Source organism: Cetorhinus maximus, chromosome 2 (assembly GCF_964194155.1).
Source record: "Cetorhinus maximus chromosome 2, sCetMax3.hap1.1, whole genome shotgun sequence".
In the NCBI taxonomy this organism is placed as follows: Eukaryota; Metazoa; Chordata; class Chondrichthyes; order Lamniformes; family Cetorhinidae; genus Cetorhinus; species Cetorhinus maximus.
Window position 1 is genome coordinate 79,361,077 of NC_135880.1, and position 17,575 is coordinate 79,378,651.

Genomic DNA, 17,575 nt, shown 5'->3' on the forward strand with positions numbered 1-17,575 from the left:
ACCCACATGAGTTTGTGCACTGAAATTCAGCCCTGACATTTTCTGATGAGATCAAAGAGTTTTTTTTTTCAGTGGGAGCATCATTTCATTTTTCCCATTTACAATGAAGGTTGTACTTGGAACAAAAAAAAAATCCCCAAAAATTTTCTTCACCTTAAGCACTGACAAAGTGGTAAGGAAAAATTGACAAAACCAACTCCAACTCCAACCCCAACAGAAAAATAGGTGGAAATGACAGAACAGCATGAATACACTATTGACCACCCCACCCTCCTTTTTGACAGTAATGCAGTGTAAAATATAAAAATATAACTAATTGCCAGTCATATCATAGAACTAACAACTATAAGCTGATCTCACTTTGTATTGTGCAACTGCCAATGACTTTTTCTCCCAAAAAATTATTTTCAAGCTAAGTGTAAATCCTGTAAAGCACTCAGCATGGACTCTTGGGAACACTGATTGAAGAATTAAGAGCGGAGGTGAGCCATCCAATTCACATTATTCCTGCTTTTAAGATGCTTAAAATTAATCACTAAAAATTAATCACAGGAGCATCGATCTCGGTGTCAAATTCTTCAATCTGTACTCCCATTGAGTGAAGCTTTGCATCAGGAGCTGAGCTTTATTAAATTTGTTTTACAGCATCTCACTACTGTACACCATTTATATGCAACACATTTGGAGTCATTTTTTTTAATATCACAAGTCTACCTATACACATTTTTTGAAAACAGTTTGTATCTCCAAAAATTCATTGAAAAGACATTGCTGCTGGTTTGGTGTTGTGGGGCTTTTTTAAAGCTTGATCTATTTAAAGGAACAAAAACAGAAAATGCTGGAAAAACTCAGCAGGTCTAACAACATCTGTGGAAAGAAAGACAGAGTTAACGTTTCGAGTCCGTCCAACTCTTCTTCAGACGTTTCAGACTTGAAACGTTAATTCTGTTTTTCTCTCCACAGATGCTGTTAGACCTGCTGAGTTTTTCCAGAGTTTTCTGTTTTTGCTTCAGATTTCCAGCATCTGCAGTATTTTGCTTTTATCTATTTAAAGGAAATTTGGCTCCATGTAAGAGTGCCTGACGAAACTGCCTTGAGAAGGGAGAAGAACAGAAAAACTTTGTGCCAACTGTTTTTGACATAAGCTCATATGCAAGCTACATGATGTTGCATTTCATTTTGATTTATGTTGCGTTGTGTTTTTGAATAAAAATGAGAAATGGTCTCCTGAGCACTTTTTTATGATTGTTCCTTAAAAATCTGTAAAATGCTTTATTGCTGTTAGGAGAGTATGCTACAAATTAAGTTTTACTGAATATGCAGGGTTGATCATTCTGGTGAGAAATGTTCAAACATTTGAATAACTCAGCTCCAAAAGACTTTGGTGTACAGTAGAGAGCGCATTGTACAAAATCAATGTAATGTAACTTCTTTTATAAATAATGATCCATCATATCAATTTACTTACTGAGCAAGTCTAACTTAAAACTATTCAGCAACTGTACAAAAAAAGTCTGCACTGGCCACACCTAAAAGAAAGTGAATACTGGTTTTATAGAACAAAGAAACACAGGAAAAGTAAAATGTGAACAATTGAATGGGATAAAATAAACATTGTAGCTTATTTTCTGCACAGCAAGGTCCCACAGACAGTAATGACATTTACCAAGTATTGTAAATCAAAATGAGAATATAGATATTAGGGATAAATAAAAGCACACGAACAGTCATTAGAATAAACAAGTATATTAGAAATGAGGCGGTCTATAAAGAAGTAGAAAATTTTAAAATGTTCAATTTTTTTTTCCAATGCGAAGCCTATTGCACACATTATTCCCTAGGCTGCTTACACATCGATGGCAATGGTTTCAGATTATGTAACAGTTATGCAATGAATGCAGAGCCCATTAACTCAGAAGCGTGGAGCCGAGGTGACCTATTTCTATCATGATGGTCTGGTCTATTATTCCTCTTGTAATTGGTTAGTGAGAATAAACAAAATGCTTGAGAATTAAACAGACATTTCAACTTTCGGTCTGAATATTTTTTATCCATAAAACTCTGTAAGTGGTTTTGCAGTAGACTTCTTGGATCTTTTTCTATTATGAGGGTAATGTGCTTCCAACTTTGTCTTATACCATGCTCATGACAATATAAATAGCTAAATATATTGGTTTTCAGCAACATTTTCTTTGCAAATATAGGCTACTGTAGAGATCACCTACTAATCTATACTCTTTACACCCCAACTACCACCAATCGCAATAATACAAGTCCTGGATCTGGAAACAGTTTGTTTTGTCCAAAGTACTGAATTGGAACTAAAGCTGGGGTGCTCCTGGCGCAAGCAGTATTAACATTATTTCTGTAGTGCAAGTGGATCCTGGGAATAGAAATTTAAACAAAGTCTGCAACCAATTTAGACCAAGAGCACAACCCAGCATTGAAGTATAATTGTGGGAGTAGGTCATCCCTGGTTTAAATCAATTAGTGTCTCAGAATCTATTTCACACTTGTGGTATACAGGCAGCCAACAACAGGACACTGAACAACAACATTTCCCACTCTTGAAATTCAGCTGCTGATCAGGGCAAAGCAGATTTTGACCACTCCAAAAGCTAACTCGGGTGTTATACTGTGTTATCTCTTGCATTCAGCTAATTGCAGCATCATTGAGTCTTCTTCCCTTTCACTCAGAGGCCGGAATTTTCCGGCCCCTTTGGCGTTGGAGTCATGGCGAGTGTGCAGGGACAATATGGCAAGGCGGCTAAAAATTGGTTTCATGCCGGCGTGAAAGCACAGCTGGATCATCCGATGGTGTCCCCCATGGCGGAACGCCAATCCCACTGGAGGCCAGTGTGAACCCGCTTTGCATCCCAGTAATGGAATGCAAAGTAAGACCTGACCAGAATCGTCCCCTCATACCAGAATTGCCATTATGCTGGCGGATAAACACGCTGGCCCAGAACACATCTGGACAAGTGTGATGTGCAGATGTCTTACCTTTAGGGACTTTCTCAGATTACAGACAGCTGAGGAGCAGAAGTTGCTGGAGACCAACAGCTACCAGAGCCTAGATGAACACATGCATTGCATGTTGGGTGGATCCTTATGGACATGGCTCCACCGCGAAACAGCTCAAGGAAGGTGAGAGATCTTCACTCCTTTCAAGTGAAGCAGCATTTCACTTGCATTTCCCCTAACTTAGTCTATTGCATTCGTTGCTCCCAATGCGGTCTCCTCTACATTGGAGAGACCAAACGCAAACTGGGCGACCGCTTTGCAGAACACCTGCGGTCTGTCCGCAAGAAAGACCCAAACCTCCCTGTCGCTTGCCATTTTAACACTCCACCCTGTTCTCTTGCCCACATGTCTGTCCTTGGCTTGCTGCATTGTTCCAGTGAAGCCCAACGCAAACTGGAGGAACAGCACCTCATCTTCCGACTAGGCACTTTACAGCCTTCTGGGCTGAATATTGAATTCAACAACTTTAGATCTTAAACTCCCCCTCCCCCCATCCCCACCCCGTTTCTCCCCCCTCCCTTTTTTTTCAATAATTTATATAGATTCTTCTTTTCCCACCTATTTCCATTATTTTTAAATCTAAAACTAAAACTTTGTTAGTCTTTCCACCCCACCCCCACTAGAGCTGTACCTTGAGTATCCTGCCTTCCATTCTTAATTAGCACTTTTCTTAGACAATATCACCACCTTCAACACCTCTTTGATCCTTTTGTCTGTGACATCTTTTGATTATCTGCTCCTATCACTGCTTGCTTATCTCCAGAATCACCACACCCTCAACTTCTCTCTCCCCCCGCGCCCCCCCCCCCCACCCCCCCCCACCTTAGACCAGCTTATATTTCACCTTTCTCCTAACTATACTCAGTTCTGCCGAAGGGTCATGAAGACTCGAAACGTTAACTGATTTCTTCTCCACCGATGCTGCCAGACCTGCTGAGTTTTTCCAGGTAATTCTGTTTTTGTTGTGTGAGAGATCTTCATTGATGTTTCAGGTCTTTTTTTAATTCAGTTACGGGATGTGGGCTTCACTGGCTGGGCCAGCATTTTTATTGCCCATCTCTTATTGCCCTTGAGAAGGTGATGGTGAGCTGCTTTCTTGAACCACTGTAGTCCATGTGGTGTAGGTATACCCACAGTGCTGTTAGGGAGGGAGTTCCAGGATTTTGACCCAGCGACAGTGAAGGAATGGTGATATATTTCCAAGTCAGGATGATGAGTGACTTGGAGGGGAACTTCCAAGTGGTGGTGTTCCCATCTATCTGCTGCCCTTGTCCTTCTAGGTGGTAGTGGTCATGGGTTTAGAAGGTGCTGTCGAAGAGGCCTTGGTGAGTTCCTGCAGTGCATCTTGTAGGTGGTACACGCTGCTGCTACTGTGCGTCGGTGGTGGAGGGAGTGAATGTTTGTGGATGTGGTGCCAATCAAGTGGGCTGCTTTGTCCTGGACGGTGTCAAGCTTCTTGATTGTTGTAGGAGCTGCACTCATCCAGGCAAGTGGGGAATATTCCATCACACTCTTGACTTGTGCCCTGTAGAGGGTGGACAGGCCTTACAGAGTCACGAAGTGGGTTACTTGTCACAGGATTGCTAGCCTCTGACCTGCTCTTGTAGCCACAGTATTTATATGGCTAGTCCAGTTCAGTTTCTGGTCAATGGTAACCCCCAGGATGTTGATAATAGGGGGATTCAGTGATGGTAATGCCATTGAACATCAAGGAGCGATGGTTGGATAGTCTTTTGTTGGAGATGGTCGTTGCCTGACACTTGTGTGGTGTGAATGTTTCTTGCCACTTGGCAGCCTAAGCCTGGATATTGTCCAGGTCTTGCTTCATTTGGTCAGCTGCTTCGGAACATCACAGTCTTGGACCTGGGCTACTACGGATAATCGTCGAGGTAGGGAGAGGAAGGTCCAGCTGTGAATGGGAGAGGAAGGTCTAGGCTTGACTGGGAGAGGAAGATGTACCGGTGGGGGTGGTGAGTTGAGAGGAAGGAAACAAAGGTGTCGGGGGGTATGAGGTAGGGAGGATGGGAACAAAGGTGTGGTGGGGGTGAGGTTGTGGGGGGGAGGAGGGTGTAATGGGAGAGAATGCAGCAACTGGGGAGGTAGCTGTAAGGCGGCAGGAAAGTGTAAGGGGAGGAGTTTGGAGGGGGGAAGGAATGTGGGGGAGGAAGGGGTCTGGGGGGAGGAGGGGGTTTGGAGACGGTAAGGAGAAAGGGTGGAGGAGGGAGTAAGGGTGGATGAGGGAGTAAATGGGGACGATGTCCAGATAAACGTGCAAGGGAGAGGCCTGTGGAGACAATGGCTGCCCGCTCGGTAGGAGTGTGTGGTGAGTGTGAGAGGGGGCAGAGTGAACCAGGAGGTTGGGAGAGTGCGGGTGCGATGGTAGCAGTAGAAGGGATGGCAAGAATGGTTGGTGAGGACTCGGAGACAGACACGGACCCTGAGGGTGGAAAGGAGGAGGTCGGGGAAGTCAATGTGGATGGGGGCGGGATTCTCAGGAAGGAAGGAAATGTGCATGTTCACCTGGGCATCCTGGAAAGAAAAGGGTTCTGGTTGATAGGTGACGGTGGGGAGGTGGAAGGTGATGCCACAGGGGTGTCAACAGTGATGGGGCAAAGGACATGGGTGATTGGGGGAGGGGAAAGTACGGGGTGCTTACGAGAAACTTGACGACAGCTGTGTTTTACAAATGGAAAGTGAGCGGAGCCTCGTGTTGGACGGGCACAGGTGCTGCATGGGAGTGTGATCAGTGGGTGGGCGGAGATGCAGGTCAGCTCAGATGGACAACTGAAAGAGAACCCCAGCAGGCAGCATGGAAAACGCTCAGGACAGTGAGATGAGTGTGATGGAGGAAAGGTCCTAGTGCATGGGAGAGAGCTTGCACAAGACTCCGAAGGCCCTGCCACACACACACACACTTCTCCCTCCAGCATGCAACTGAACAACTAGTGGGGAGGATGCAGTGGGAGGACTTGTGAAGCCTGTATATGAAGCTGAAAGACAACATTACACATTATTCAGTGAAAGTGAATATATTTTCAGATTATAAAGTGACAAAATATATTCACCAGTGTAACCACTTGTGATCAGAATTTTGTAATTTTTCCAGGCCTACCAATTCTTCTAGGTGCTACCCTGACATCTGCAGGAGCGGTAGAGGCAGCTTGTGCAATGGCTGGCCCTGTTGCCTCTGATGACTTCTATATGTGTCCTCTGGAGAGCCGAAGCCTTGAGGGCCCCAGCTTGCTTTGGCAGTCCTCCTGTGGGCCAGCTTCTCCCTCTGCAGTGACACAGGACAAGGTTGAGGGGGTCACAGGCGAAGGGGACTCAAAGGGAGATGACAACCTCTGAGATACTGAGTGGATGACCAGGGGTGTCCAGCTGCCGCACCTCCTCCCTTTGGGTGCCCAAGAGCCACTGCCTGACTCTTTGAGGGGAAGGAGCATCTGGAGGGATGTCGAGGTGCCCCATTTTCTCTCATGTTGCCACCACAGGAACTCACCCATGGCTACTACAATGGAGTGCAGCTCTGTGTGCATCTCTGCATTCTGCTGGACCAGGGTCTCCATGACGTCTGCCATCCTTTCCGTGGAGACCTCCATATGCGCACACATGGGCACCACTTCATCAGAGAGTAGGCAGATGCACTCCCCCGACTCATGTGCCACTCTGCTGAGGGCTTTGGGTGATGTTCCCCCAATTTCTGGTGACTCTCCACAAAGAGTTGGAAGGCTGAATCCAGAGGGTCACCATCTGACTCGGACCTCACAGATGTCTCTTCCCGAGCAGTCCTCCAGATGCTAGGGAGTTCACATAAACCTGCCTCCTCCTGCTGCAGACACGTGTCCATGCGGTGACCAGCAGATTGTGAACCCGAGCCTGCTCTAGGTCTAGGTCCCACTGAGGTGTGTGTCTCTGCGCTGGTGCAGGTTGTGGGTAAGCGCTGTGATGGATCTTCCAGGCTGCTTATTTCTAGCTCTTCAATGGGGGTGTCCTCTTGCCTGGAGGTGAGAACATGGATGGAGCTGAGGGACTGGCTGGCTGAGGGTGTCGGTCGCTTGGCGGAGCTCCCTGTGAACCAAAGTAGAGATAATTTGTGCATGGCAGCAGAGTCAAAAGCAGGAGAAAGAGCACTCACAGTTACATTGAGAGAGGGATGATGAGGTCCATGTCCTCACCAGTCAGCACGATGGCACACTCCTCAAAGTGAGTGAGTGGCACATTGTGGGTCACTCCACCCCTGGCCTAGGACCTCTCCCTGCTGTTGTGAGCCAGCTTCTCCTGCATGAAAACAGATGGAGAGAGTGTGAGCAGATGCGTGATACTGCGTGGAATGTTTGTGTGGTGAGCGGACCCATGGATGGGATGAGGACACAAGCTCCAGAGGATATGAGTCTGATGGAGATGTGAGGGTGTGTGTGAGAGTTAATGGTATCATCCCTTGATGTGATTCCTGTGGATGTGTGATAGGTCTGTGAGTGTGTGAGTTGAGAGTGAAGAGGTGGTTGACTTACCCTGGGGGAATGGTTGAGAGTATTCATCCTCTACCTGCACTGGATGACTGACCTCCTCTGTGCTCCAATGGCACTGACCGCCACTGCCACCTTCTCCCAGGCCAGATTGGTGGCTCTAGTGAACATCCTGTGGCCAGAGCAGGGGTAGAGGACATCCCGATGGCCTTCCACTGCATCCAGCAAGTGCCCAAGAGAGGCTTTCAAGGCTATCTGTTGCCTGGAGCAGTCCTGGCCTATAGTCATGAAGTAGGCTGTGCTCTGATGTGCTTTAAATATAGCACCCAGAGTGAGGAAGTGCTAAGTGGTGGGCAAATCCGAGCCCGCCCGCCAGCGACCTGGCATGTTTCCCGTGATTCATAATTAATGAGGTGGGACCCGCCGGGAATGAGGCGATACAGTGCGAAAAGCCGCCATTGTGGCCAGCGGGTATAACATTCTTTTTCCCACCTGCTACTGCACTTTGTGCAAATCTGGGACAATTCCACCCATAGAATAAATTTCATAGTCCACTGAATATATTTGTGCATCTTTGACTTGCTAGTGGAACAAAGTAAGAAACTATAACAGTATTCCATTGCTATTTTGCTGCAGATTTGTATCTGACCCCAAAAGAATACTGGTCTCAATGGGAACCTCAATGCCCAAGTGGATAAGTGAAATGAAATGAAGTGCAGTGCAATGTTACAGACCAAGAAACTCAGGGCAGCAGTTGGTGTAGCTCTACAGAATCTCCGTCGAAGGAGTGGAAAATCAGGCAGGGCCCCTGCTTCTCATCACTACCTAACCATCTTTGCTAGACAGTTAAGCATTTGTGGGCATCAGGAATGGAGAATATCTGACACAACTGTGTTGACCTCTATAATGGAGTAAACAACCCTGCACACACTGTCCAGCCTCACACAGGAAGAATGGCCACTTGTGTATGGTGTGAGAGAGCAACCAGGGGAATGGTACAAATGCATGTGTAGTTACTTTCAAGTAAGGAGCTGGGAAGAAAAAAATGGATAATGAATTACCTAAAGTGACTTGTTTACAAATAAGATTCAAGATCACTTTCTCACTGATTTTCTTGTTCATGACACTGTGGTTCAGTGAAAAGATTCTCTGTTAACATTTATTATTAAAGAGGTCATTTGATGGAAAATCTTTGATTAAAAGGAGCAGAGAAGGCTAAAAAAATTAATAGTTTTTTTTTAATTATCAAATGGTTTGATAGGGTGATTAGGGTGAGCAAATCCTTTACTTGGATTCACTGACAAGTGGTAATGAATTAAAAATTTGCCACTAAAAAACAATGGGAGAAGTTAGCAGGATTTTTTTTAGTTTTTTTTATTCTTTCATGGGATGGGAATGTCAATGACAATGTTTGTTGCTCATCCCTAATTGCCCTTGATAAGTTTAGAGAGTGGTAATTTGCCCCAAATAGTAGTTAAGACAGAGATCATCTTTGTGAAAACAGCAAAGAAAGATGCAATATTATCAGGAGAGGGGAAGGCATTGGGATTAGTGCCAATTTCTGTAGCAATGACCTGGTGCAAACACAATGGGTCAAGCGGGTTCCTTCTGTGGTGGAAGCTTCTTTGAGATTTAGCCAAGTACTTCTAAATAAAGTTAAATTCCAGCTGAAAGTTTTAAATGTGCTGTGTGAAAACTAAATTATTGTCAAACTAAAATAATTTGTGAAATTTCAGCAAATAATATTTACAACCAGATAACATGTTGCATTTAGTTTCAGGAACATGCATATGTTTTACTTTCATCAGGAACATGTTAGCATGCATAATGACAGTGAGAAGGTTAACTACGGACTCTGAGGAGAAGATAAGCTGAGAAGACCACCCAGTTTGACTAATATTCACATTTGTGATGATCTGGAGGATAGGTTGTGGATGAAAATAAGGAAGAGATACAGGTACTAGAGAAGGACCAAAGGGAATTACATTATGTATACTCCAATGTTTCTCTTGTTAGGTCAACCAAAGTGCAATACCGACAGTGCCCACAGGCTGGACTGGCTTGTCCTCTTGACGGAATAGGGCTGCATAGGGAGTCTTTTGAAACAACTGGTTTGTATGGTAACTGTATTGGGTTTATCTGATAAATGTTGCCTACTTGCTTTAGAGTGCGGGTCACAGCCTGTGATTTCAAGCAAGACACTGGTGAAAAGGGGGCTATTTATTAAGAAAAAGGAAAAGACACAGAAACGTATCACTGAATTGATTTTTTACTTTGTAAGGGTAGGAAAACTAAATTGTCCTGTTATCTGATTGGCTTTATGTTTCGGGGTTTATTTTTAATAAAATTTAAGTTACTATTTATAATATTAAACCTTGAAGTTCCAAAAATGTAACAACTCACTAAAGACAGGGAAAAGCTTCTGTCTTCAGGCTGGAGCAAGAGAGCTAAAGACAATTAGAGAGTAGTCCTACTACAACAACAACAATTTCAATTGCATAGTGCCTTTAACGTAGTAAAATGTGCCAAGGCATTTCCCAGGAGAATTATCAAACAAAATTTCACATCAAGTAACTTAAGAAGACATTAGGACAGGTAACCAAAAATTTCGTCAGGTTTTAAAGAATGTCCTAAAGGGCAAAACAATGGTAGAGAGGCTTAGGTAGCTGGAGACATGGCCTCCAATTGGAGGAGCAATTAAGTTCAAGGAAGAGGCCAGAATTAAAGGAGGGCAGATATCTTGGACCATTGTAGGGCTGGAGGAGTTTACAGAGATAGGGAGGGGCAAGGCCATGGGGAGATTTGAAAACCAAATTGAGAATTTTAATTTTAAAATCAAAACATTGCCAGACCAGGAGCCAATGTAGGTTAGTGAGCTCAGCGATAATGAGTGAATGGGACATGGTGTGAGTTAAGATAGGGCAGCAAAGCTTTGGATCAGTTCAAGTTTACAAAGGATAGGAGGCCAGTCAGGAGAATGGTCAAGTTTAGAAGTAAGAAAGGCCTGAGTAAGAGTTCCAGCACTGGGGGAGCTGAGGTGGGGCAGAGAAGGCCAATGTTACGGAAGTGGAAGCAGTCGACAGAGCAGATATGTGTTTGAAAGCACAGCTCTGGGTCAAATAAAACACCAAGGCTGCAAATTCTGGTTCAAACCACTGCTACAGATTTCACTCATTATCAAGATTACACATTGGGAAAAGAAGCTGCTTGCATAGGCATGAACATGAAATGGGACAATTCTGGATGTGTGTCAGCAAACTATTTTGAACATGTGTGATTGAGACCCATTCTGGACATACATGATCAAACCTTTTTGTGTGTGAATGTATCCTTTTTAAAAGTGCAGTTTAGTTTTGGCCGTAATAGGATGCAATCTTGCTGAACAGATAGAGAATATTGGAAGAAGGATGCATTTAATGTAGCAATCTTCCAATTATCTACTGTCGACTGAAATCTAAAGGCTTACACAAAGATAAAGGGACTATTTTAAAATTCACTAATTTAATACAATACTAATGTTAAATAGTTCTGAGAGTTAAGAGGCCCTACAACCTCACAATTAACTGTAAACTAATTCTAACTGAGCTTAAGTACTTTCTACTAATTAATGGAATCTTAGGGCAGAATCCTTTGGATGGAGGGGTTTCCCACATTGCTACCAAAAAACTCGGCAGGGAACAAAGCCCCTCTCCTGATGGCTGCCCTCTCTTCCACCCTCTCTTGGGGAGGGAGTCCCACCTCACAGAGCTGCCTGGTATCTGTTTGCTGGCAGATCTCTAAGTCCCAGCAGTGCCATCAGTAGCGGTGGCCACTGCTGGGACTACACCAAGTCCCAGAGAACTCAGCAGGACCAGGAAAGGAGGCCCCAGGGAGGGAGGGGAGGAGGGCACAAGAGGGCGTGGGGGGCAGTTTGGAAAGGTTATGGGAGAAGGGGACAGTTGGTGAGGGTGACTCTGATCGGAAAAGGGGGCCCGTGTAGGAGGCGTTATCCCCCTCCCCCACCCTTTCCGTCAGAGGCCTGAGCAGGCTAACCTGCCGGGACTTCCCCCTGCCCCGCCCCCCCAATTCCCTGACCTCCTCCCACCGACCGAATCACTGTTGGGTGGGAAGCAGCCTTTAAGTGGCCATTAATTGGCCACCTAAGGGCCTCAATTCAGTGGAGGGCAGGCAGGCCGCCGTAGGTCTAGCCCAACCTCCCATTAAATCGCGGTCAGGTCAGGACGGGTAGCAGTAAGGACCATAAAATTCCAAGGGGACCATAAAATTCTGCCCTTAGTAACTTTCTGAGTATGTTTTAGATGTGCAAAGTAGAAAACATTGGGAGCTGGTCAATCTACTTTGAACTAGTGACTATAGCACATATTGTGAACTTAGACTTACAAAGATTTCCAATATATTCAAATTTTATAATTGCCCTGAGCCCAAAACCTATTCACTTTTTTCTTGAATTAAAATAGAAAATTAAAAACAACTCCCTTTACAGAACAGTAATATCTTTGTTCCAAATTCAGTCACATACTGCTGCTGCTGCTGAGAGCTACTCCTGGCAGATCTGCTGTTTGGTATGTCACACTGATCTGTCTTGCGCCATCTTCACACATCCATTGTAACACATCTGCAACTGCTCTGTCACTGTCATCCAACTATGCCTAGGTTGGCCCCTCTGCCCTCTGCTTTGACCTCCAGAAGAGATCCCCATAGCTTTTTAGCTCTGCTCAAATGACTGAAATACTGGCATTTTCTTTTCTGATGCTACCTTTTAGAGTTATTTTTGTTCTTGCAATTTCAAGCACCTCTTCATTGGTCTTATCAACTGTATATGGAATTGTTAACATGCATCTTAGCATCCACATTTCAAAGGCCTCTATTTTCTTCCAAAGCTCCATTTATTGTCCAGGTTTCTGAGGCTGACAGAAAAATGGATAGACTGTAGCATCTTATTAGTTTTCCCTTGTTACAAGCTTGAGTTTTTTTGTTGTTAATACATCTTTCATCTTCAAAACATTATTTCTGGCTATCTCTATCCTTCTTCTGACTTCTGCATCACATCTGCCATCTTCTGTTATCATTTGTCCTCAATAGACATACTTATCTACTTGTTCCAGTGTGACACCATCCACTTCAATTTTCACTCTAGCTTCTTCTTATGTATTCCTTCAAATTACCATTAGGCTGCATCTTCTTATCAGCGAGCGGGGGGGCGGGACCCGCTCGCCGACACCTGAAATGATGAGGGGTGACATTGGGCGTGCGACCCAACGTTACCCCGCATCATTTAGATTCTCAGTTCGGCGGGCACGCAGCCAACTTGGCTGCACGCCTGCCGAACTGTCAAAGGCCTATTAAGGCCATTAAAAGAGTAATTAACATGATTAATGGACCTGCCCATCCAACCTTAAGGTTGGCGGGCAGGCCGGGAGCCCAGGCGGGCTTCTGAGAAAGCATGAAACCTCATCCATGGGCGGGATGAGGTTTCATGAGGGTATTAAAATTTTTATAAAATGTTTAAATAAAAGAAATTGACATGTTCCAGCTCATGTGACAGTGGGACATGAGTGGACATGTCAGTAATTTTTTTCCCCTTCTTTACTGAAACTTTCAAACCTGAGCCAACCTCCCTGAGGCAGCACTTTGCCTCAGGGAGCTCTGTGTGCTCATCAGCGTGCATGCGCGAAAGAGTGCACTCCCAGCTCAGGGAATCCCCCCCTGCCCGCACAGGAAGCGCATAGCGTAAAATGGTGACGTGCCCCCAATCAGGGACGCAGATCGGGAACCCGCCCACTCGGGCCCAACGGGGGTGGGGCGGGAGATCCTTCCCATTGTTTTTGTCTTTTTGGTGTTCATACTCGATCTATATTATAAACTTCGAGATTTTACTTGATCTACGATATTTTGCAGGGCCTTTTCCAATTATGCAATTAGTGCGGTGTCATCAGCGTACTGCAAGCTTGTTATATTCTTGCCTCCAATCTTTATCCCTGGAAGTGTACCTAATTCTCTAAATATTTGTTCTGTGTATATATTGAATAATTTTTGTGACTTTATACAGCCTTGTTGTATCCCTCTCTTCACCTGAAACCTATCTGATTGTCCTGCTTCTAGCCTGATGCTCGCTATTTGGTTAGCATATAGGCTCTGGGTAAATTTGGATAAATACAAATATATTTCACATACATGTAAAAATATAATGACATGTTTTAATATCAGGCTTCAAAGGAGTTATTACTCCAGCAACAAATCCATGAATTCAAGACAGATTGTCCAGAATTAGAACATAAATAAGGTTCTGTTGTGTTCTGCCCTAGGGCAAATCTCACACTTGAAATCCTTGCTTTACCTACTAAGGAAGAGTAGTTGAGTTGGTTTCTGGTTACTTTCATTACACATTGTATCTTCAACCTACCTTCCAGCACAGACACGGTGGGCTGAATCACTTCCTTTCTCTAGTAAATTTATGTTTCTCTTAGGTGGGCTGCAACAAAGGCTAAACAGCTCCAGTTACCCTCTGTGGTGAGGAGGGAGAAGCACCCACACTGTGCACCAACATTGGATGTTAATCCTATTCAGAATCAGCACTCTGCTCTCCAGGTCTGTGTGGAGCAGGAGCACTAGCACAGAGCCAGTGCTCAACCAATCCAGGCATGAGTAACCAATAGATGTTAACCCAGTATTTAAGACCACGTTCTAGTCACCATTCGTCAGGACTGTCTGGAGTGGGGCTTGAACCCTTCACCTTCTGACTTAGAGGCTACCAGTAACCTAAAGGCTGACTCCTATGAGTGTGTTGCTACTTTGCCTGGCAAGGCAACTGATTGAAGGTGGATATCTTAGATTGAATTTGTTAATTCTGATTCCAAACCTTACACAAAAATTTGAAAAACATTACTTAAAAGGAACTTATAAGTGCAATGAAGTGCTTTGTATTATTTTAGGTAATGTCTTGACTATATTTTCTTTTAGCTGACTTTCTTTTGGCAAGAAGAGAAAAACCTATAATTTTTTTAAATGGATAAGAAAAGCCCTGATTAAAAGAAATCCCAGGGAAATATGCAAAGCACTAAGTTCCTGGCTCCACTGTCAAGAACTGCATACAGAAAATGCAAAACCATTCAGTATTGTTTATCATTCAAATAATGCATCCCTGAGGCACATTGACTATTGTCCACTTGAAAAATAATCAATTTTAATAATGACTATCTGCTAATTTGAAGGAGTGACTATAATTATAGCTCAATTTAACTCTCCTTCTCCCAAAGGGCATACCTGGAGCAGGTGGCGTATGGAAAGCTACCTCCTTGCTGTAGTCACTGTAGGTAAAATTCTTGCAACCCTTCACTCTGAAGAGGTAGCTAGTATTGGTGTCAAGATTGGAGATGACTTTACTTGTGCTGCACACGTCCTCAGTGGGCTCCCAGGCACATTCTCCGTCTTGGTCAAGTCTCCTGTATTCAAGCTTGTAGTGGTCAATGGGAGGGTTGCCATTGGGCTGCTGCCAACAGATGATTCCCTCGTCATACAGCCGGCTTTGCTTCTCATCGATAACGGGTGCATCTGGAACTGGAACTGCAACATTATCCACATCTCAGTATTCCACAGATTAGGAAACATATACAGTTATGATAAATCAATAATAAAGCCCCCATCCTTAATAATGGTTTCCAATTAGGCACTTCATTAGACAAGAAGCTAAGTAGCTACATGTATTGACTGAAGATGATTAAAGGTTCTTAGAGCATTTCTACCTTAAAATGCATAAGCAACTAGTTTATCTGTTTTCATTAATGCTGCATTGGAAAAGTAATTTCTAAATTTGTAAGATCTAAAATCAGAATTAAATGAAAGATTTAACAGAAAACGCAATTAAAGGCAACTGTTGTTTGGGAAACAGATATCAGTATTCACCAGACACAGCAGAAATTATTGCCTAAGGTTAACAAGTGGAAAACAAAGAGCTTCTTTCAATTCCTCCCAGTGGAAACATTTACTGTGCGGTGCAATGTTAATCTATCCAGGTTTGATCAATTCAGGTTTGACCCCTGGTTTCTGCTCAGTAGCCTAGTCTCAGACATAGTGATAGGCCGGCCTCTAGTGGACTGGGGAGAAGAAAAGTCTCACACGTGATTATCATCCAGTGAATCCTGCAAGTAAGATATGCAACTGTCAACATAGAATGAATGGTGGTGTGTTACAGATCTCTCAGGGTGTCAAAGCTGCTGTGGCAACATGCACTTTTATGTGAATGTTGTAGTCTGGGACTATGGCTAGTGATGGTAGAGGCTCCAACTTCCTTTCCATCACATGGCTGACCATATCTGACAAGCTCTTACCGCTTGTGTAATGATTGAAGGTATAACCTTTCCGACTGTCTTTAGGGGGTCACGTGATTGTTCTGATGAATGAGCCCTAAGCACGGGTAATCCAGGTGGTGGAAAATTCTGTTTCAAGTAAGAAACCTGTCCAGTACATATGGTTCATTACATTTGGCGACAAGGGTAAAATCGCTACGATGCTGTACCTCGCCTCGTGAATGAGTGTACATCGGTTCGTAAGGAAAGGTAGAAAAGTATACTCACCAGTCAGGCCACTCTTCGGCAGAATCGACCCTTATGACGCATCCATGGAAGATTGGAGCCAGTATGTAGAGTGCCTAGATTTTTATTTTGCGGCGAACGAAATATACACGGAAGAGAAGCAGAAAGCAATTCTTTTGAGTGTCTGTGGTAACAAGACCTATAACCTCACCCGCAGTCTGATGGCCTTGAACGCACCCAATTCTAAATCTTTTAATGAATTGGTAGACCTCATGAAGATGCATTTTCAGCCGAAGCCATTGGTAATAATGCAGAGGTTTAAGTTTAACTCCAGAGTTTGGGCCCCGGGAGAGTCCATCGCAACTCATATAGCAAAGTTGAAGCAATTGACTGAGCACTGCTACTTCGGAGACACACTCAATGACATGTAGCAGGACCGGTTAGTTTGTGACATTCACGACGACACCATTCAGCGCCGTTTACTTGCAGAAGTTAACATAAATTTGAAGTGCGCTATGAAAATAGCGCTAGCTATGGAAAGTGCTGCGAGACTCTCAGGCTTTACAGAATGTGCAACATGGCGTCATTTTTTTTGTTGGGGCGGGAAATTACCACCGGGCATGGAGCGAAAACCAGAGAGACAGCAGAAAAGCGGGAGACAGTCTCTGCTGCTCGAAAAACGAAAAGGCCTAGTGGAAGTGTTTCAGCAGTGACTCCAAAGTTAATCTGTTACAGATGTGGGAGTAACCACATACCAGACACCTGCAGATTCAAAGAGGCAGAATGCCATTACTGCCACAAAAAAGGGCAAGTAATAAAGCAATGCAAGGGGAAAGCGAGACAGCCCATCACGACAGCAGACCAAGATGATTGAAGTGGTATAACAGAACCAGGAGCTGCTGATACTGATATCTATTCCCTATGCAATGTCAAAGCTGTAAAAACTAAACCAATAACCATCACCCTTCAAGTGAATGGGAAGCCCCTAGTCGTGGAGGTAGACACGGGAGCCTCAATAACAGTGGTGGGAGAACACACATTTATATACCTAAGTGAAGGTACCCAGCCACTGAATCTGGAGTAAACCACGGCTCAGCTGAAGACATACACTGGAGAGTCAATACAGGTAAAGAGCATCGCCACAGCACCTGTGTCCTATAGGCAACAGACAGCCCAGCTTCCAGTGATCGTAGTGATAGGTGAAGGACCTAGTCTTCTGGGCCACGACTGGATACAAAAAATTAAGCTCAGCTGGTCTGAAACATTTCAAGTGAGAGCAGAAGGAGTTCCTGAGCTGCTAGGGAAATACAACAGTGCATTTTGTGATGAACTGGGAACGATAAAAGGTTTACAAGCAAAAATATATGTAGATACGGAGGCAACACCCCGGTCCTTTAAGGCCAGACCAGTGCCTTGTGCCCTAAAGGATAAGGTGACTACAGAATTGTGCCACTTAGAGAAATTAGGCATAATCCAGCCAGTCTAGTTTTCAGAATGGGCAGCGCCCATAGTCTCTGTGATGAAACCTGGTCAAACTATTCACATTTGTGGGGA

At 44.3% G+C, this 17,575-nt stretch overlaps 1 protein-coding gene across 3 annotated transcripts in view; it reads right to left on the reverse strand.

Annotated features, from left to right (window-relative positions):
• The window catches only part of trim36 (tripartite motif containing 36), a 165,534-nt gene that overhangs the window by 30,810 nt on the left and 117,149 nt on the right, over positions 1–17,575 (reverse strand). For all 3 annotated transcript variants that reach the window (XM_078566387.1, XM_078566379.1, XM_078566372.1), the window contains one exon: positions 14,754–15,053. In XM_078566387.1, the coding sequence (XP_078422513.1) occupies positions 14,754–15,053 (300 nt within the window). The remainder of the gene's footprint in view (positions 1–14,753; positions 15,054–17,575) is intronic.